The 20,612-nt window shown below is 40.8% G+C and overlaps 1 protein-coding gene across 1 annotated transcript; it reads left to right on the top strand.

Annotated features, from left to right (window-relative positions):
- Nucleotides 1–4,479: 4,479 nt before the first annotated feature.
- PLEKHA8 (pleckstrin homology domain containing A8) lies at nucleotides 4,480–20,257 on the top strand (the record flags this gene model as incomplete). The annotated part of the gene is made up of 13 exons (XM_010178085.1): nucleotides 4,480–4,596; nucleotides 5,276–5,431; nucleotides 7,375–7,499; nucleotides 8,923–9,081; nucleotides 9,998–10,038; nucleotides 10,762–10,919; nucleotides 13,519–13,678; nucleotides 14,086–14,171; nucleotides 14,797–14,855; nucleotides 16,235–16,365; nucleotides 16,865–16,935; nucleotides 19,051–19,112; nucleotides 20,060–20,257. Coding segments are annotated over 13 exons (1,523 nt in total), but the record flags the coding sequence as incomplete, so codon positions are not given.
- Between the last annotated feature and the right edge of the window lie 355 nt (nucleotides 20,258–20,612).

Genomic DNA, 20,612 nt, shown 5'->3' with positions numbered 1-20,612 from the left:
CTTCCGATCTTCCCATTCCTCCTCTTTCCTCCCGGCAATGAGGGTCTCTGTTTAGGCTGATTGTTTTCTTTTGATCAGGTCAGTGGCTTCTCCTCCAGGTTCTCTCCACCTTCTTTTCAGGACAGTCCTTCCCCTCACAAATATGGATTTGCAGAGGGGTTTCTCTAGTGCTCATTGGCCCAGCCTGGGCTGGGAGAGTACACCCTGGAGCCAGGGGAGCTGCTTTTGCTCTCGCAAGGTGCCTGCCCCCCCAGCAACCCAACACAGGGTGTTTGGGCATTAAGACCAGCAGTGGTCCTTCTGGGCCAGTATGAAACATTTGTGTTGTGTAAGTGAAGTGAGGAGACACAGGGAGCTCAGTGCAGGTCAGGGTTTTTTTCAGCATGGTCCATGGCAGCTCAGCAGTCTTCTTTCTAAGCTGGAAAGAAGATCTCTTGTGCCAGTCCTGTGCTTTGGCTGTTAGGTGCATCCTCTGACTGGAAAATGTTACTTTCCTCGTCACTGGAAGGCAGGTGTTTTGCGGTTCCAGTTGCACGAGGGGAAGGGAAGGTGCTGTCTTCTGGCCAACAGCTGCTACGTGAACAACCAGGAGCAGGCTGGGTTTTAGCAAAGGTGGCCTTCATAGACTTACATCAGTACTGGCAACTGGGGAAGGACACACGTTGGATTTTCTTTTGCTTTTCGCAAGATACCAGCACTGTCTTGGTCCTGTTTGAGCTGAGTTTTCAGCAGCTCTCAGGCAGCTGTCAGTCACTGATACAGCACTGGGCAGAGGCTGTGGTTCTTCTGCCCTTGCGTGCTGGCAGATAAAGCAGTATGTGATGGTACAGTGAACACACAACACAGCTTACTTTGCTCAGGGTGGGATGAAAAGATGGATATTTTGGATGTCTGATTACCACAGCAGCCACTCTGGGACACTTCTGAGACCCTACACAGAAAAGCAGGGATCCGCGCCTGCCACCTACAGCCAAAGTCTTGGGTCTTGCCCATAGGGTTGTGCTGAAGGCTTTAACTCTTCCTATTAGATGGATGTTGCTTTAATGTGGAAATTTCAGAATTATCTCCTATCCATGCTTAAAATCTGAATTAAGGTCAAAGAAGTACAAGGACTATATTGCATAAGTTTTTATAAAGACTTATATTGAAGCTCAAGAAACGAGTAAGCATGAGGTATTACAGAATTCTAGTGGAAACCAAGCAATAGTGAAAACCTGGGTGCCTGGCCTCTGTGCCTCTTAGAAATGCAACTGGAACTGGCATCTCTTAATTGCAACTTGTTTTTCAGGTCATCAGTTTGACTTCTTGAGTACGTAATTCTCCCAGATGGTTTGGCTTTGTGATTGTCTGACATGATCTACATGTCTTCAAATGTTTTGGTTTTTTTTTCTTCGGGCTTGGCAGTTTGGAATGAATGCTGTCTGGAGTCTGAGTTGTGTAACATTAAAGTTTGAATTATGTCCAAATTTCAACTGTGTTATCAAGAAATGTCAAGTTTGCTCAGTGATAGCTGCATCCAGACTTCCTGAAGTGTAATGGTGGAAGTAGGCAGATCTTTCAGGCTGTGGAAGCTTCTGGAGAAATACTGAATCATTAGCAGGCACAGACTGCTTAAATATCTGTTTCTGTGGTGGATAGTATCAGATCTTCCAGAGACTGCAGGTAATAATTTTAAGTTTCACACAAGAGTGCAATATATGTTGGGACCTTAACCAGAGTCTGTGAAATTGTCTGGAGTCTCTTCACTTTCTTCTGTGGCTGAGATCTTAAGTTACTACTCATTTTTATTGTGCTTTGCATTTTATTGTGGGGGGTTTTTTTAATATATATATATGTTTCCCCAGCAAGGTCAGTTTTTACTGTTAATGGCTCTGTGCCTCTAAAATGAGCTGGGGAAGTGTGAGCAATATTTTTTCCTGCCAGTGCCCCACCTAAATGAGCTTAGTAAATTCTTCTTCAAAGTGGTGTTAGTGCTGGCACCAGTAAGACCTTGAAAGGTTCAGCTTTAACTTTCTATGTCAGGTGAAGTCTGAATGCTCAGTTCCAAAAATTGCAATGATCCTAGAACTGTTTATGGGGAGAGAATAAAACTGAATAAACCAAGACTTGTGTTCATGGAAGTGTCCAAGTGTCTTCTGGCTGCTTTGTTTTTTGTTGTTGTTTTTGTTTTGGTTTTTTTTTTTTCTCTGCTCTTTGCTTGTCTGCACATGTAAAGCTCCAGTAATTGAAGATTGTATCCCTGTTGCACTGCCTATGGTTTGTCAGCCACAAGCTATTTTTAGCTGGTTGGTTAGGATAACCTTGCCATGGCTGCTGACTCAGTGAGTATCAGCAGGTGGTTAGTGCATCTTCTGACAGAACCTTGCTCTGATTTTATTTTTTTTTAATTGGTTTCCTTTTACAAAAATTTATTTTTATTAGTGTTACAATTCTGTTCTGAAAATATATGCAGTCATAGTTAACAATTGCCTATCAGAGTCTTTTTTCTAATAAAGAAGAGGTAGGTTCTGCAAAGGAAGACAGATAATTGCTGCTTCTCCCTCAAAAAAAAAAAAAAAAAAGAAAAACCCCACCCAGAACCAAAAAACCCAACCAACCAAACCTCAACAAAATATATTGTCTCATAATGTATTTTTAACCAGCCTCCAAAGTGATGGAGGCAGAGTGCTTTGTATGTTGACTAATTGATTGCACAGTCTTTGATTGATGGGATGCAATTTGGTTGAGCATCAGCTGCAATTGTAAGCTGTAGGGCCATGGCTGGAATGATTCATGTGCAGCAGCAGGATCTCCAGACTGAATCAGAGGCTTGTATTGACTGTGGTGCTGTGCATTATTTAAAGGATTGGTTCTGTGCCATTGAGTGTCTGAAGCAATTAACTGCTGCTCTCTGCTGAACAATCACCTCCTTTTTTGTGAGTTCCTCCATATCAATAGTGGCTTTTAGGATAGTTTCTTTATTTTGGTGGCAAGACAAATAAAAATCAATCTTGCTGTTTTCTTTTTTTTTTTATTCTCATTCTTGTGGAGTTTTTTTCTCCCTTCATATAAAATAAAGAAGTATTGAGAATACTTTGGCATTTATAAAGTTTTTATATCCTTCTAGGAAATCATGGAAATGCTCTGGAAGAGTCTGAAAAAGGATTTATGTTTAATTTATTTTCCAGCCACCCACCCCCAAGATTCTGCAGTCTATAGAGCAAGTTGGCCCAGATGCTGTGGTATGGCTTGCTTAAAAAACCAACCAACCAAAAAGACCCCAACCCAAGCCATACTCCTGCTATCACCCTGTGGCTTTAGGGCTTTCTAACCTTAAGCTGAGTTGGGCTTGGTTTCAGCAGTAGCCTAAGGAATTGGTCCCTAGCTGGTAAGGAGCAGTCATTCCTCCAACATACTGTTGGTCCAAGCCCAGCCTGGGCTCCTGCAGCGCTGTGATAGTTGGTAGAGCCCCAGTGCAGGGGACAGCAGAAGTGAGGCCCCTCTGCAAAAATGTATAGGAGCCACATGGCCCACATTGCCTTGTCAAGGTGCTTTTCCCAGAGATGGTTTGCTGGCACAGTTTGGGAGCTTCAGTGTCTCGTTCCCTTGGTCCTGGCTGGGAAGCTTGTTGCAGCTCAGTAATGAAAGCTGCTTTCCTCCAGTGACATTTCTGCCTCGCTTCTTCTTAAGTTAATGAGCTTGTAGTTTTTAATTAGACATAAATGATGGCTGTCATGTCTTGTTTGTTTATATCTTTTCATACTGCTGTAGTATTTCCAAAAGAAGAAAACAAAAGGGGTAATTTACTTTGGAAGTCAGGCAGCAGGGTGGGCAAAAATGTACCCAGAACTACTGGTTTTGATCTTGCCTGGTGTTTTGGTTATTCTCTGGGAAGGTATCCAGAATTGCAATTCGTTAATTCAAGAGTACTTTTCATGTGGGCAGCACAGGAGTTTCAAGAGCTACTGAGAACTGCTTCTTTGAAAGATAGTGTTCAGAAATCAACACATCTTGCCTCTGTCCTACCTTTCCCTTGATTTTTAGGAGTTTCTTGTCTGTTGCCTTTCAAGACAATTTGGGTAGCCCTTCCCACAAGGGAGGAAGACATGTAAGACACGACAGCCGGGGTGGCTTTTGGAAAGGGTGATGAGGTGGGTTGAGGAGTGATGGAAGGAATTGAGGGGTGGTGAACTGAAAAGGTGGTTCTGGAACAGAGAGTGAGTCAGTGATAACCTGTTAGCAAAACTACTGAAAATTACGTACGGCATTTGAAGAACATACTGCTGTGGTCCAGCTGCCTACAGAAAGCACGTGTAGCTGCCAGCAAGCAAGGGTTGTGGTGTACAACATCCAGGCCTGTCTGCAAATCTTACTACTTCAAAGAGTTTAATTTTCCAGGGAGAACTGAGAATCTTTGGGGCTTTATTTGCAGCAAGTCCCGAATGAGAGGCAGTGGAATTGCAGGGAGAGAAATAACTGAGAAATAGTTTTGTTTTTCAGGCTGGCAGCCTCGATGGTTTCTTCTCTGTGGTGGTATCCTGTCCTATTATGACTCTCAGGAAGATGCCTGGAAGGGTTGTAAGGGAAGCATCCAAATGGCCGTGTGTGAAATTCAAGGTAATTAAGATACAGTAACACTCAATTGCACAAAATTTGTCCAACTTGTTGCATTCAAGATGAGATTTTGGGTCACAAGAGCTATTTGGTAGCTTAATTTTTTTTGGTTTATTTGTAGTGACTCAGTAACTTGATCTATATGCCAGTTTTTATTGTATAGTACTTTGAAAATATTAAGAGAGCTGCAAGCCTCTAATATAAAGGATGTTCTACATGCAGGTAGGTCACTGTTTTTCATGAGCCGTGGTGGAACATCACACAGCTTCAAATGACTGTTCATAAGCACAAAGCTGAAGCTAGAAATATGAATAGTAAACTTCACTACTAGGTCTGCTCACTCATAGTGGATTACTTGCCTCATCTTTGAGGTTCAATTATGGGCTGGAAACCAGGAAGAGAGGCTTGTCAGAAGAGGCTGCTGTTTCCATAAAGACTGCCAGATGATACTGTACTGATCACAAAACTGCCTTTTATAGCCTTTTGTCCCAGCTGTACATGTGTGTGTCCTGTCTAATCCCTAACTCAGGAGAGAAGCCATACAATGACAACAGAGGAAGTTTGGGGCTGTAGATTCCTCCTCTCCCATTACTATTTGACCTGCAATATAACATATCTGTTGGGATATCCAGTTGGGCTGTGAAGGGCTGAGAGAATGTTTTGAAATCTATGTTGCTTCCAGTTCATCCTGCAGATAACACACGAATGGACCTGATCATCCCAGGGGAACAATACTTCTATCTGAAGGCAAGAAATGCAATTGAAAGGCAGAAGTGGCTGGTTGCACTAGGAACCGCCAAAGCCTGTCTGACCGACAGCAGGACACAGAAGGAAAAAGGCAAGAATATCCTTTTGCTGGCACATACTGTTTGCTTTTTATTTCTTCATCCTTGCCCTGGTAGATGTGCATACAAAGATGACAAAATCCATAGCTGAACTGTGTTCAACCTGTGCTTCAGGTCTTTAGTGCCAAGCCATGTGGGAAATAGCTAGAAATCTCAGTTGTTAACTCCCAGTGCAGGGATTTGAAAACTTTGGCTTTTCCTTAAAATACACTATGTATAAATAGTTTGAAAACCGTGTGCTGGTGGGTTCTGTAAGTAGTGGGTTCTCCCAAGGAGTGAGTAGCTCCTGGCTGTGAGTCACTGGGATGCAGACTATGCATGAAGGTAAGACCCCAGCCTTGTGCAGCTGTCTCAGTATGATGACCTAGCCTCTCATACCAGTGTCTCTTGAGCTTTGGAGTTCCTCAGACCCTTTCCTTCCATGTTCTAACTGGGCTGTCTTGTGCACTTCAAGAATACCTTGACAATTAAATTAAAGGTTTGCAATTGGTTTTAAATGTGTATACTGGTATTTGGAAACTGAAATCCAATCATGGTCAGGCTATGAAAATTAATTCACTTAATTGTTGCTTTCACCAACAATCTCAGTGAAAACGCCTGTTGCTTATAAGCATGTTATTATTCATGAGTCAGTGTGAGACCTCACGCCTAAACCTTGAATAACCTCAGCACAGTGACTGTGGAGAAGGTGGGAAAACAGCAAATTATTGTTAATATATCAGTGATCCTGAGCAGATGAAGGGAGGGCAGGCACTTCCTTTCCCTGAGGTGGGAAATCACTTCTTCTCTTAGCCTTATGTGCATCTTCACCAGGCTTTGCATCTGCTTGTTCAAACTGAGTCAGAACTGAGCAGAAGATATTACTGTAGGATCTTACACAAAGCAGGGATCTGATGTGCAGTGCCTAGAAGCAGAACAAAGTTATATCTATAAACTGACATACAGTAGCACGGGGTGGAAAGCTACTGATGCATTTGCAGAATTAACCATGTTAGTCTTATCAACAGACAAATTAATTTATTCTGTAGTTCTGGGACTCTAATGTCAAAAAATTCCTTCTAAAAAAATCTCAGATTGACTGTTAGTCATATCTGGATTAGTCTGCTCAGTTCTGCACTCTCCAGTACAAGAAACATATGGACATACTGGAGTGAGTCCAGCAAAGGGCCACTAAGATGATTAAAGGAAATACCTGATGGGAGAGCATTAAAAAGATGGAGCCAGACTCTGCTCAGTGAGTGGACAAGAGAAAATGGGCACAAATTTAAATACAGGCAACTCCATTGAGACATAAGCAAAAACGTTTATGTTAGGAGGATGCAGGAGCACTGAAACAGGTTGCACAGAGAGGATGTGGAGTCTCCATCTTGGCAATGTTGAAAACCTCACTAGTCATGACCCTGAGCAGTGTGCTCTGGCTGACTCTGCTTTGAACAGGGGAGTAGGACTAGCTGGTCTCCAGAAGCCCCTTCCAATCTCAACCATTCTGTGATTCAAGGATATATATTAAATTAATCCCTTTGTGTTGGACAGGTCTTTCCTCCAGTGTTTTTTACCCATCACTCTGACCTTTTAATTCACAGTGTAATTGTTTGCACCTTAAACTACTTAGTGAAAACAAAAAAAATTGATATGAAGGGGTTTAGTCTCATTTAAAAGGCCCGTTAAGGTAAAGTGTTGTGTATGTGCTTTTTCTCTGTGTCCTAAGTCTAGGAACATACTGTTCCTGTCTATGAAGGCAAATAATGAAAGAGTATTTTACCTGTCAGGAGCATAATTTATGGCCAGATCAATCTTTTTGTGTTGATAGAAAATATTTTGAAATAAGAAAGTATTGACTGAATTATATTGGATAATACTGTTTCAGCAGCTTTCCAAAATCATATACTGCAAGATAGATACAACAAAGTTAACTCTTCCTTTGTTTCACTTTTAGAGTTCACTGAAAACACAGAAGCCTTGAAGACTAAAATGTCTGAACTTAGACTGTACTGTAACCTCCTTGTTCAGCAAGTGCATAAAACGAAGGAAGCCAGCATTTCTGGTGTATCAGAACCAGAGGTACAGCTCTATTTTTGGTGTAGACCACATCTGTAAAGTCTTGAGCATTGTGAACTCTTCTGGTTATCCAATGTAGTATTCATTCACATTACTTAATATTGCACCCTCCTTCTGCAGAGAACCTGTGGGAAATAATGTGCCCACAGGACAGTTCTTGTTTAAATGGAGTAATACTGTATTGTTGCAAATAACTTTCCCTGTGTTGGGGTAGCAAGTAGTGAGATGAGATACGATACCTGTGATCTAGGTAATAACATGTCTGTAGGTGATCATGGGTATTTAGTGGATCAAAATAGCAAAAGATTTTTTATAAAAAGATAACTTGCAAGAAGCGCACATTTGTCTGCCCCTGAATTGTTAATATCCTGCTCAGCAAAACGCTTCTGTTCTCAACCAAAACCCTTAAAAGGTCAAGAGACAGTGCAGACCACAAAGAGGCAAAGTTGCTAGAGAACTGCCTGATTAGCCTCACTTAAGTTATAGTTTCAACCTTGCAGATCTTCCTGATCAGAGAAGCCTCATTTAGGAGAGGTCTTCTAATGACAGTGATTTCCCCCTTGCTTTGAGAGAGAAATGTGTGAAGAGGGATGAACGTCACCTGCTAGAGAATCTGGTGTGGAGTTCCAGGATGCTGCCCACTGGAGAGGTGGGTCCTCAGGACAGGCAGGAAAAACTCCTAAAGGTTAATTGTTTGTGTGTCCAAACCATCCCTGTAAAGATGCCTGATAAGCTGTTTATGGTGAATTAACAGACAGTGCAGAAGTGTGATGTAGTGTATAAATGACTAAAAGGCAGCTCACAGGTGTTGACAACAAACAAGTAATGTGGTGTTTATCCAGCTCATAGTTCATGCTTCTTGGGGGAAACTCACTTTCCGTGATCTTACCAGTATTTAACTGGAAAGTTTTATTGCTAAAAGCATTTCAGCATCAATAACTGCACTTGGCAGAGCTGGAGAGTATTGTGGCAATGTGATTCTTCATTCTACCTGTTTTTGAATTGTGGTAGTTTTTTGTTCATGGGATTTTTGAATTTTGATTTTATCTATAGATCATTCTGTATCTGTTTAATTTGTTTACTTTTCATTTCTTCTGTCAGTGGTGTCTTCTGGAATGCCATTGTTGAGTACAACAGGGCTTACCATTTAATACACTTTTAAAACCAGAGATGAGTAACTAAGAGGCATAGTTTTTAAAATGCAAGTGTACTGAGCCTGTAGTGAGAGGCTGACGAGTGATAATGCTGTGAGGGGATATAGCCCCAGTAATACGTGATGTCAGGTCTCTGAGCAGCTGACACATTGCCTTTTAGTTCATGTTAAACAGAAATCGTGGCTGTAGCAGCTGGGGCTTTGTAGACATTGGTTACTCCAAACTGATCTTCTGTTTTGAGTCCATTTCCTCCAATTGGTTCCTTCCCACAGAGCGAGATTGATATGGGAGCTCTGTTAAAATCAACCTGTGACACCTTCCTGAAGACTCTTGAAGAATGTATGCAGATTGCAAATACTGCCTTCACTTCTGAGTTATTGCATCAGACTCCACCTGGATCCCCACATTTAGCAGTTCTCAGAACGAACAAGGTAATGGCCAGTATCCTCTTCTCTCAGCCTTGGCATGGATGCCAAGGTGCCTTTTGTAAAGCAGCATCGGTAGAAGTAGAGAATGCATTTTTACCCATATTATAGCTATCATAGTTCCACTGGACATACTCTGCTCTTTCTTGTGATTTGCAAGTGAGGTGGGGCCATTTTTTAATAAGCAGTGACCAGTCTCTTAACTTTTAATGATAAGTGAAAGTTTTTAGGCCTTAACTCTCAGGGCCTGTTCCAGCTGCAGACAGTGGTGTTTCAAAATACTGTGGCTGTTTGGCAAGTTGGTCGATTGTGGGAGCTCACAGCAATTATTACTCTTCTAAGCTACGTCAGCATCGGATCTGTGTAATACGCCAACAGGAGCTGATGAGCTTATCTTTTTAATGACAAGGGCACTTCCTTGAGTCCTGGATTCACAACTACATACGCAGAACTGGAGCATCGCTGGCAAACAGCAGACTAAGATGTATGTAGGAAGGTAGATGCATCACTGCATCTGGGAAGTAAGATTGTTTCACCATACCTGATATCTGGCCTCATGTTTAGTAAGTTTTTTCTTAAGTAAAGAAAACATCACTGCAAAGAAAACTCAGTGCCTTGTTTCTTTTCCATGTGCTGTATGGTGTCCCACTTGGCACTTGGTAGCTAGCTTCTGAAAGAAGTCTCCTGGTTTTCTTTTTTCCTTCTTTTTTTTTTTTTCTTTTCAGTATTTTAATCGTGTAATAACATAGCACCTTTTTCTCAGTCTGTATACTGCCTTCAGGTTGGAGAATTAGTGAGCTTATGCTTAGCTTTTCAGCTTTTTTGCTGACTCCAGCTTGTGTTTAATAAAATGTGAAGTTTGAGAAGCATGATACAGTCTTCTTGCTTTAAAGAATATTCTCCCTCCCCACTTATCTTACAGATAAAGCACACTGTCTTGTCCAGTCATGCCTCAACGGAAAGGTATAATAAAAGTCTTTACTGTCAGTCTCTTTCTAATCTGTTCTTGGTAGTGTCTGTTCTTTCCATATTTTTACTCTGATATTACTAGTACTGGGTGGAGGCAGAATTTATATTGCTCTCTACGCTGCGTACTTGGAATTGGATACAACAAAAGGGAGCTGGCTCGCCCCACTTCATGTCTCTACTTTATCAGCCCTTTCCCTTTTATTTTTTTCTCAGCCACCTACTTGGTGACTTACTGGTCACTTACTTGGTGACTTACCAGCCAACTCTCTCCCACTTTAGTGCTCTTTCCTGCATCTTAGGTTCCACTCCATAAGCTCATAAAACAGTTGATGGAGAGCAGGCTATAATTTGTGGAGTAGATGGCAAAGGTATATATTTTAAAGTACTAATGAGGGGATATTCTTTCAGCTATGACACCTGTCTGTGTTTTTCTTTTTTGTAATCAATTGTAGGTTTTTTAATTATGTCTATTTTTGATAAAGATCATTGTAAATATATTAAAAGTTTGTAAACTGAAGTTGAATTGTTAATCCTACTTGCTGCAAAGAGCTACCTGGTTCCTTTTATTATTTTAGACAAGTTCTTTTGCTCAGAGCAGCCTGTGACAGCCTGTAATTTTTGTCAACTATTTTTCTGGTGTTATTTGTGTGTTTTCACAGGAAGAAGCTTACCAAGCAGTATTATATACACTAACCATTATTCTTTCCCTTTCTTCAGGCAGATGGAATTGAACCCCTGTGAAAATGGCTCTGTAAAATCAGAAATTAACCATCAAGAGCAAACCCTTATTAAAAGTCTGGAATGTTTAAACCTGGAGGAAAATGAGGGGAACAGTGATGTTTCTGTTGAAGATCACATAACAGAGGATTTGGCAGGTAGATAGATGCACCATCTTTTATCCATAATTGTTACTCTTTAAGTGTAAATGGAGGGAGGTGTAGGCTGCCTGTGAGAGTGCTGATACCTTGCTTCCCAGGAGAGGGAATGTCAGTGTATTTTAGTCTGATATGTGCCCATTGTCAAGTCTTCCCAGCATAACTCCTGCCCTTGTTGATAGCTGACTTGGGACTGAATGGGGAAGGAAATTAAAAATTCTTTTTTGGACAAGAGTAGGCTCCTCTAGATGGTGATTGACGTGCGTAACAATACAGCTTGGCAGAGCTTGGGCTCCTCTTGCGCTGTGGACAGACATGTTATTCCCAGAGGCCTTCCTCTGGGAATGCCGGCACCTCTGCTAGTATGCAAGGCTGCAGTGTCAGAAGGGGGACATTGAAGCTTTGTGTGCCTGTCTGGGAGGGGTTGACCTTGTAGATGCTCTTGATTGCTCTGACAGATCTTAATGGAAAATTAACCCTTTTTCTGCAACTAAGAGTGTACTAGAAAGCACCTTATTTCTTCCATTACCTTAGTAATAGCATGAAACTTAGATTTGTGTGTGACTTCAGTAAAACATTGTTGAACTAATTCAGTACAAAATTCCATCCAACATAGCTGTATTGTTAAGGGCTGATGAACTTAATTTTGATAAGTCTACACAAGTAGCATGATTTCTGCTTGTCCTGTTGAATGGATTGTATCATTCTTGAACAGTAGCTTTCTCTGCCTGGCAGTTATTCCAAAACATACATATGCAGTCAGTGAATCAGCTGAAGTTTTTCAGCCCAGGTTTATGAACATGTTGATTTTGCTCTTACATGGGTTCTCTTTGGAGTTTTTCCTATTTCTGTGGCTACTGTTCTGTAGTGAGGTAAGTCCCTGCAGAATAATATGCATGTGTCACCATTTAGCATAATCCCTCAAGAATACAGTGCCAAAGCAAGGAGATCAAACTAATTCAGATAAGGTTGGTTCCATCATTTAGCTACTGAGGTTGTTCCTGTGCAACAAGGAGAAAAGCCTACCCCCTCTTAGGTATGCACATTTGATTTGCAGAGTTTTGCTGTCTGCGTAAGGTGGAGTAGGATGAGCAGTGCTGTCCGTATGGGATGGGCTGACCCAGCCAGCCTGGGGCTCCATCTCGCCAGTGGCTTTATTTGGGTGCTCCCTATGAGCCCATGAGCTCTGCTCTGTCTCAGATACTCTTCCCTCTTTCACCCTTTTATTAAGAGCAGTCAGTCTTTAAAAACACTCAAGTACTTAAGTCCCATAAGAAATTTCTGTTTGCCATGTAAGGCTTACAGTGTTTGAGTTGGAAATTTCAGAGGACCCCAGGCTTTATGCATAGCACTCTTGTTCAGTCACTGCAGACTTGGGCTGTTTGTCTACTCGCCAGCCCATGTGCCTTGGTGAAGGGATCAGTGACATCCCTCAAACTCTAGCTCCTTAGCAGTCACTTTGCTTGTGAATGAAGCATGGTCAGTGATGGCTGAGGCCACTTTTTTCTGCCCTGGGAAGAATGGCTGAAGTCTTATTGCTGTTACTGAGTACAAGTGGTTCTTTTTTCACTCAGTACCAGGCTTATTCAGTGGTTCTGCAAGTCACAGGGACTGCTGCAAGCTTGCTTTCAGACTTCAGCTGGAGGAAGAGAGTTCCTTGCAGCTTGATCCTTTCAGCCAGAAGCTCAGTTCTGTTTCAAGTCTGTAATCCTCACTGGCACTTAAAAGTATTTTTTTCCTGGAGAGACAGGTTCCCTGGGAAATCTTGGATGCTAGTTTGACATTCTGGCAGCAAAATGTGCTGTAGCCATGGCTTGTGTGCTGCAGATGCTGTGAAAATATAATTTTTGCTTCTTTACTTGTTCTCTGCAGTTCTCCATGAGGTGAGAAGGTTTTACCACGTATGGGATGTATAAGACACTGTCTTCCTTCAGAGTAGCTCATGTATTGCTCTGTTTATTTGAAGCAGATGCACTTGACCCCCATGAAGAAGTAAAACAGGCCACAGCAGGGAAGAGGCACCTGGATCTTTTTCTGGGAAACTTTAAAGATACTCATACTAGTCAGGGAGAACATAGCAGCCTTTGATATCATAGCAGTGTCCATCTAAGCAGCCAGTTTACTTACTTACCAGAAGGAGCAAACAAGTCACTATCTTTCTTTTGCTTTTGAAAATGCGCTGTGCCACTTTATCAGCACGGGGGAAGTCACAGCTATGGGAGAAGTAGAAGTAATCTTTCTTTCAAGGAGATGAGTCTGCTGCCTGCTGCACCCAATTGCTTCTTCAGTGCACTTCTCTCATAAGGCTGTCCTTGCTGAGGACACTTGTGGGCTCACCTGCATTGGAGTCTGCTTGATCTGTCCAATTAAAAGAAATGGGTAGGAGACTGTTTGAAACGTGGTCTGAGCACAGACCAGTGGGGAGAGTCATGATGCTGGCAGGGAAAGCTTTTAAACTTGCATTATCCCGATATCCAAGTATTGTGTAGTGTGCCTTTCTTCAAATAGAAGGCATCTTCATGAACAGGAATAACAATACGGGTATGTGGCTGTTTTCTTTTTCTATGTTTGTTTTTCTTCTGTTTCCTATAAATGTAAGGCATTCAGGAAGATGGAGAGAACAAGCTGAAAGCTGTAGAAAGCTGTGGTGCCCACAAGTTGCTGCAGTCGGAAACAAATTCTTTAAGTGGATTGACTCTGTGTGAGGAAGACAAAAATGAAAATGATTCTCCTACCTTCTTCAGTGTCATGAGCAATAGGTAGTACAGATTTCAATTAAAAGGATTATTGGAACTTTGTTAAGCCTTTAATTGACTCATTTTTAAGACTCTCCTGTCTGTAAAGCTGTATTTGCTGAGGTTATTTAACAAGACTGCATACAGCACAGTAATTGAAGAAGATATCCTTTGTAGAATTAGCTGTACAGAGTGGAGTGGGAGGTTTGTAACTTGTTTGTAATTGTAGGCCTTGCTTGCAGACCACTAAAGGTGTACTTTCTGCAGTAATTTACTTTTATCTAGTGAAACAAAAGCCATGTTAGTGGTTCCATGTCTATAGCATTTACCTCTATGCAAATGAATTTGGCATGAAATGTAATTTTGCCTTTAGAAGTTGCACAAAAGGAGTTGTTAAGGTAACAATCTTTTTTGCTTGTCCTGGACACCAGGTTCAGTGATATTGAACTTCGGGAGGAGGAAGGCATACCAACAGAAGAGTTTCTGGAATCATGTTATGCAATTGTGCCTGTTCTGGGTAAGCAGTTCCTTCTTTTCTTCTGACTCCTTTTCACTGCTGCTAACTGCGAGAAAAGGTGGAGCAGTTGGTTTGGAGAATTCATTTCTTTGCTGAAGTGATACAGTAGAAACAGTTCCTATCAGCAGAATCCATTTGGCTGGTACCAGAAGATCCACTCTCATTTAGATGGGACCCATGTATAAGCTGTCTGGAAATCTGTGGGTCTATCTGGAACAGCAGTTTCTTCCCCTCAGAAGAACAGTGTGGATGCCTTACATGTCCAGTACAGCTGACAGCACACCATCAGCTGTACTATGTATTTGATTTTTCTGAAGACTTCTATCACCAGCTAGTGCAGCCCTCCACCTGCTTGGGCCCTGCATCTAACAGTGGATTTGAGGTCCCCATGAGCATGTCCTTTTGAAGACATTCAAATTGTAGGTCGGTGTATTTTAACACTTATACCAACTAGGGTGGATTCGTTCTGCACCAAAGAGACTTTGGTTTGTGTCATTCATTTAGTATCCTCCTGCCATTTAGAAGGATTGTTAAGAGAGTAAATTAAATAAATTGTTTCTAAGACATGAGGACTGGAAAAAGACACAATTGTAAAATATGTCTGCCTTCTTTTTTTTTTTCCTAGACAAACTGGGACCAACTGTTTTTGCTCCTGTTAAAATGGATTTTGTAGGTAACATCAAGGTAACAGCTGATTTCTAGTTTTGATTTTTTTTTTTCTAAACAAAATATCTATTTTAGGCACTAAAGCTCAAGAATCTTTGTTGTTGGAGTCAATACTGGAAGGCTATTTAATATTTGGTAATGTTACCATCTGTCAGATCAGAATGCTGAAATGCCCCTAATTCTGTTCTTATAGCACATGCTGTGTTTAATAAATCCAGTTGTGCATAAACTTACTTGATTGACTGCCAAGTAAAACGTATGTTACACCTAATGAATACGGCTGATTCTGAGCTGAATAGATTGTAAGTCCTGATATGGTGGTAGCAATATTGACTTTAGACTGTAAAGCAAACAGAGGGGAAAAAAACCCTTCTCCTCAACCAAGTAGGAGGAAGTTAGTGTGTTAAGAAGCAGCTTCTCAGCAGGTCGAGGCAGACTCTGCAACCTCGGTTCTTGTTCTGGAAGTTCTAAGTTCTTCCAGTTCCAAGTCTTAAAAAGTTTGAAGTGCTGCTTGTGAGACAAGATGTATTCATGGCAAGACTTTTCATAACTTTTCTTTCAAGAAAAAAAAAGAAAAAAGAAAAAAAAAAAAAGAAAAGCTAAACGTATCTTCAGAATGTAGGATAGGGAACATTGCATACATTCAGATTTCTTTGGTGCAAAGTAAGACAGATGTTTGTGTACCTTTACTGAAAGTAGCCACTAAAAGACTGAAAATAGCAAGAGAGAAAAATTCCATTTTAAAAAATAAAACCTTGAATATTTATTGTCAAGTGATAGGCAGCTACTCCTTTAATGCAGAAGAAGAATCTGTTTATTTGCCCCTTATATATTTTCTCTCTTGTTTTTGTGAGGAGTTGTATATAACAAACTTGAGAATAAATTAAAAAGCTTAAGCATGCCGATGATTGCTAAATGTATTCGAAAATTTGCAGCTTAGCAGTTATCAGAAGGTAATCTTGCTTGTACTTGAAGCTCAGGGCAAATGGGACTTTACTTGGACAACAGGTTAACTCCTTTCCACCGGTGTGGAGGATGCCATGTGAACCTACAGCATTTTGTCAGACAGAAGTGATAGGTTCCATGCGAATCTTTGACTGAGATGCTTTTTTGTGGTTGCATTAGCCAGTTGGCAAGCCAGATGTGTCTGGGGTGGTGTCCTGGGAAGGCATGCCCAGCATGGCAAGGCAGCTGTGCCATGGCGAGTGAGTGATGAGGCTGGGGATCTGTGGTACCCCTTGGCAGGGAAGAGTCATGGTAAGTAGGTGGTATTTACAGGACAGGGTGCTGTTTGGTCTTAAAAGCCTCTAAAGCTTTGCCTCTTATCATAGAATAGTTTGGTTGGAAAAGACTGTTATGATCACCTAGTCCAACTGTAGTCTTGTTTTTACCTCCAGAAAATAAACCAGAAATTTATAACCAACAAAGAAGAGTTTGATACCCTGCAGAAGATAGTGCTCCATGAAGTGAATGCAGGTGTAGCACAAGTTAGAAACTCTGCTACAGAGGCTCTCCTGTGGCTGAAAAGGTAACAGCCTCATATCTACTTACACTATGAACTACTAAGGTGCAGTGAGGGGCCTTTCACCAGCTCAAGCTTATGTACATGCAGCAAACTGATTACTTTCCACAGGCTCCATCAATCCAAATGGGCTGGCTTCAAGATTAATGTGTTTTCTGGGGTTGTATCACTGCAACTTTGCCAAAAGGCCTGAAAAAGCAACCGCAGGCAACCTTTTTTTCCCCATAAAAGTGAAGTTACAGTGAGTGACTGATCCTGCTGGGCCAGAGCATCAGGCAGGTGATTTCAGGCTGCAACAAAAATGATTTAGCAAAGTGTTTTATCTTGGGCTGAGAGAGAGGCTGGAGGAGGTGACTGCATTTTTTAATTCAGATTGAAAATGACACCTTAATTCTGAGTTTTATTGCACTTCTGAGTTGTATTGCAACTTTGAGGGCTTTGTTGTACTTTGGGTTACTTTGTTATAAATATGGTTTCTTTTCATTTTGTGGGTTTATCCTGACAGAGGCTTAAAGTTCTTGAAAGGGTTTTTGACAGAAATGAAGAATGGAGAAAAGAATATCCAAACAGCTCTGAGTAAGTGCCGGTTGCTTTATTCTCTGTGTGCTTATGAATTTACATACTTGGCTATTTTCTCTCTCATTTAGAACCTGTGTTTTCTTTTCTTCAGTGACTAATGATGCAAGTAATCTCCAAAACATGCTTTAATTGGCATACTTTTGGTAAGGGAGACAGTCAGGGGAAAAAAGTGCTTTGTCTCATTCTGTTTTCTCTACTGGTTTGCAGTGAGAGTGTTCTCAATTTTATAGTTGCTGCTGTGTAGTTGTTTGTTTGTTTTGGGTTTTTTTTAGTTCCTTTTGAGATTGACCATCACTCTTTGAAATCACCTATTTGCTAGTATGGCTGTGAATTGCCTGTATCAGTTAGAAGGGAGTTTGTAACAGAAAAGAAGACATTTTTTCCAAGTACACAACTTCTGACACTTAAGGAGTCAGGCTAGTGCCCACAAGAAGTATAAAACAAAATACAAACTTAGACTTGAGTTGGTTATTCCTGAGTAAGAAACTTTCTATATGTGTGCAGTCTAATGCTATGATAATCCTTTAAAACAGCTATTTTTAAAACTTTTTTTTTTCCCAGCTGCTTTTGAACAGCTAAGCAGTTGCCCTATAGGATTATTAAAAAGAACTACTACACCAAAGTATGTAAGCAGCTCTTAGAAGTGGGACTGTAAATAAACTGCTACCAGATGTGTATGCTAAACACCATGGAAAGTCAAGGCACTTATTTGACCTTCTGAGTCTGAAGGCTTCAGCACTAAATTACTATTTGAATTGCTCTGTGTCTCATTTCTTCCTTCTCTTTCTCCCCCTGAAAAGCTCTTCCATGTCTGTATCACCACTGTAGCTTTGGTTGACTGTTAAGAGTTTCTTATTTAGGAGTTACTGTGCTATTTGAATCTCAAGTAAAGATGGGCTGTATGTTCTCTTTCTACAACCTCAAATATCAAGCTAAAGAAATGAAAATAAAAATATCTACTAGTTCTTATGATCTTTTGAGGGAAAAAAAAGGCTTTCTGAAGGGATGTATCTTCACTTGGGATTTAAATCTAAGCAAACTTAAACTTCTGGTGTTTTTAATGTACCCTATATTTACTGGTAAGGCAGAGAATAGACTGGTCAGTTCTGTTTGCTACATGATATGCTTTTTCTCCTTATTTCATTGCTTTTATTAGTGTATGCTTTTCTCATAGATTCTTGCTCCTACCATAATGATAAAAAAGCTGCATTCCCCGGTCATTAGACTGATAGGTGAGGAGCGCAGTACTTCCCATTCCAGCAAAACTTATGGCTGTGTTTTTCAGACTTTTTACACTCTTCCAATAATAACTGTCTGCAGTCTTTTGAGCAAATATCCTAAAGCAGCAAAATGCAGAGGTTCTCTTTCTTCAAGGTGAACAGCTCAGGGAAAGTATAATACAATGTCAGATACTTAAAAATTCAACTGAAGGCCAAGGATATGAAATGAAGACAGTGACAAACTAAGAAACTGGGAAAATATGGCTCAAGGATGTTTGGCTTTGTGTATAGAAAGCTTTGTACATGAAAGTGAAGCTGTCTAGGAGTGTAACAAGGGCCTTCATCAAAGGCTATGCTCAGGGGCACTCACAGGAGAGATTCTGATAATTCTTTTAACAAAGACCTGCTGCTTTCTGTTCCAGTGATCCTAAAAACTTTACTGTCAGATGTAAAGAAAGAGTTCTTGGTTAGTGCCTGAGCTAACCATCTCGATTCAGGCTGGTTAACCATAAACTTATAGGAATGTTTCACCCCATATATTATTTTCTCAGACTTGTACTGAACTGGGAACTAGACAGTAGAAGTGTTAGTTGTGAAGCACAGCTAGTCAAATAAAAATCACATTTGCCTTCCTGTGTGTTAGAGCACTTACTTACTGTGCATGAGTTGAAGGAGATTTGACAGCAGAGCTGAGACCCCAGTGTGGGAATCCCCAATCTGTCATCTCCTTTCAGTCATAACTTTGGTGCTCAGAACCAGCCATTATTTGCATCCAGGGGAGAGAATATATCCTTATATAGTAATTTCTAAGCTCTAAATTGTCTTTGTGATGCAAACTTAAAACTGCCATACATCTATCTCTTGATGGTTTGTTTGTTTCTTTTCTTTTAAGACAATGCTTATGGAAAGACACTACGGCAGCACCATGGTTGGGTTGTCCGCGGGGTCTTTGCGGTAGGTATTTGTCTTGGTTGCCCATAGAGCCAGGGGGTCTTGTTCATGTGGTCTTATTTTCTGTGCAATTAATAAACTGTGTTAAAATTCTAAGCATTAAAATGAATATACTTCTTTGTCAGAACTTATTTTCAAGGTAAGGATTGTAGTTATCACTATGTTTGGTATTGGGCTTCCAGGGTGGAACCTCCTTTCTGGAGCCAAAACAGATGGATCACACTTGAATGCCCATTTTTTTCATTATGTGTTTTTCAGCAGAGTCTTGCAGGGCTATTCAATGAAGAAACAAGGGTTTGAGGTTGCTTTTTTGAGGATCAATCTGTCTTTGGATGTGAGCATTCAAGAAGGGTTAGTGCAGAATGTGTCAGGGAGTTGAAGTAGAATATATTGGCTAGAGGAAATGGTTTATTTTTTGTCCAGTCTGGCAGCTCCCCCTCGTGTCTGTCACTGGAAATTATCACTGAAACTACAAAAGGAAAAAAGTTTCATCCAGGTAGTCGTGACAGAGACTTTGACTGGGAGAAACTGAGATATTGGGGAGAGCTTTCTAAGGAGTGTTTTGAGAATGACACTTCAGTGCTGAAGTGTGTGATGCTGGGTTGGGAGCTCACCTAACAAACTGTACTTTATTTGGGGTTTGTATTTAATTAATTATTATCTAATATATGCTATTTATTTCTACAAAATATGATATACAGACACTTCCTAAAAATCAGGCCTCCCTGAAGACATGTTAAACTGGAGATTTGCACAAAGATCATAAAAAAATAAATAAATGTTGACCTCCTTCCCAGTTAAAAATCTTAACCTGTGCATGTATACATACATACATTAAAACTGAGCAATCTAAGTGCAAAGAGGGACGCCTTAGAATTTTTTTGTGACTTTAGTTGGGTTTCTTTTTCTGTTCTGTTTTTCATATCTAAAAGTTTTGGTTCCTCTCACAGTTAGCTTTGAGGGCAGCTCCGACATACGAAGACTTTGTGGCAGCTCTGTCTGTAGAAGAGTGTGATCCTCAGGAAGAAACATTTTACAAAGGAATGCAGAGGGACCTCGACATCTACTTACCAGCCATGGAAAAGCAGCTAAATATCTTGGACACTCTCTATGAAGTACATGGTTTGGAGTCAGATGAGGTGGTATGACTACAGCAAGACCACGTCTTAAAACTTCAGGGACTGTGTCTATTAACAAGGATTTCTTTACTATTTGGTTTTTTTGGACATCATTTCTGTTCATTGTATCTTTTCAGGTGGGAAGGGTGCTGTGAGTGTTTTTGGGGAAGGGTATGTATGATTTTTATTTTTTACGCTTGTTTTGTGTTTAAATGCAGAGGTACTGTTTCTCTTTGGGTCATAACTATGTCCATGATGGATGTTTTTGACTGCTGCTCTCCTGCCTGTGCACTTCCTCTTCTCTTCACTTCATACAATTAACAGAACAGCATTTGGCCTTTGCCCTGTACCTGAGGAGAGAGCCATGCATGCAGCTGAGCTGCTG

Source organism: Antrostomus carolinensis, unplaced genomic scaffold (genome assembly GCF_000700745.2).
Source record: "Antrostomus carolinensis isolate BGI_N321 unplaced genomic scaffold, ASM70074v2 scaffold48401, whole genome shotgun sequence".
NCBI lineage: Eukaryota > Metazoa > Chordata > Aves > Caprimulgiformes > Caprimulgidae > Antrostomus > Antrostomus carolinensis.
Note: the sequence above shows the minus strand (reverse complement) of the source record. Positions and strands in the feature narration are given on the sequence as shown.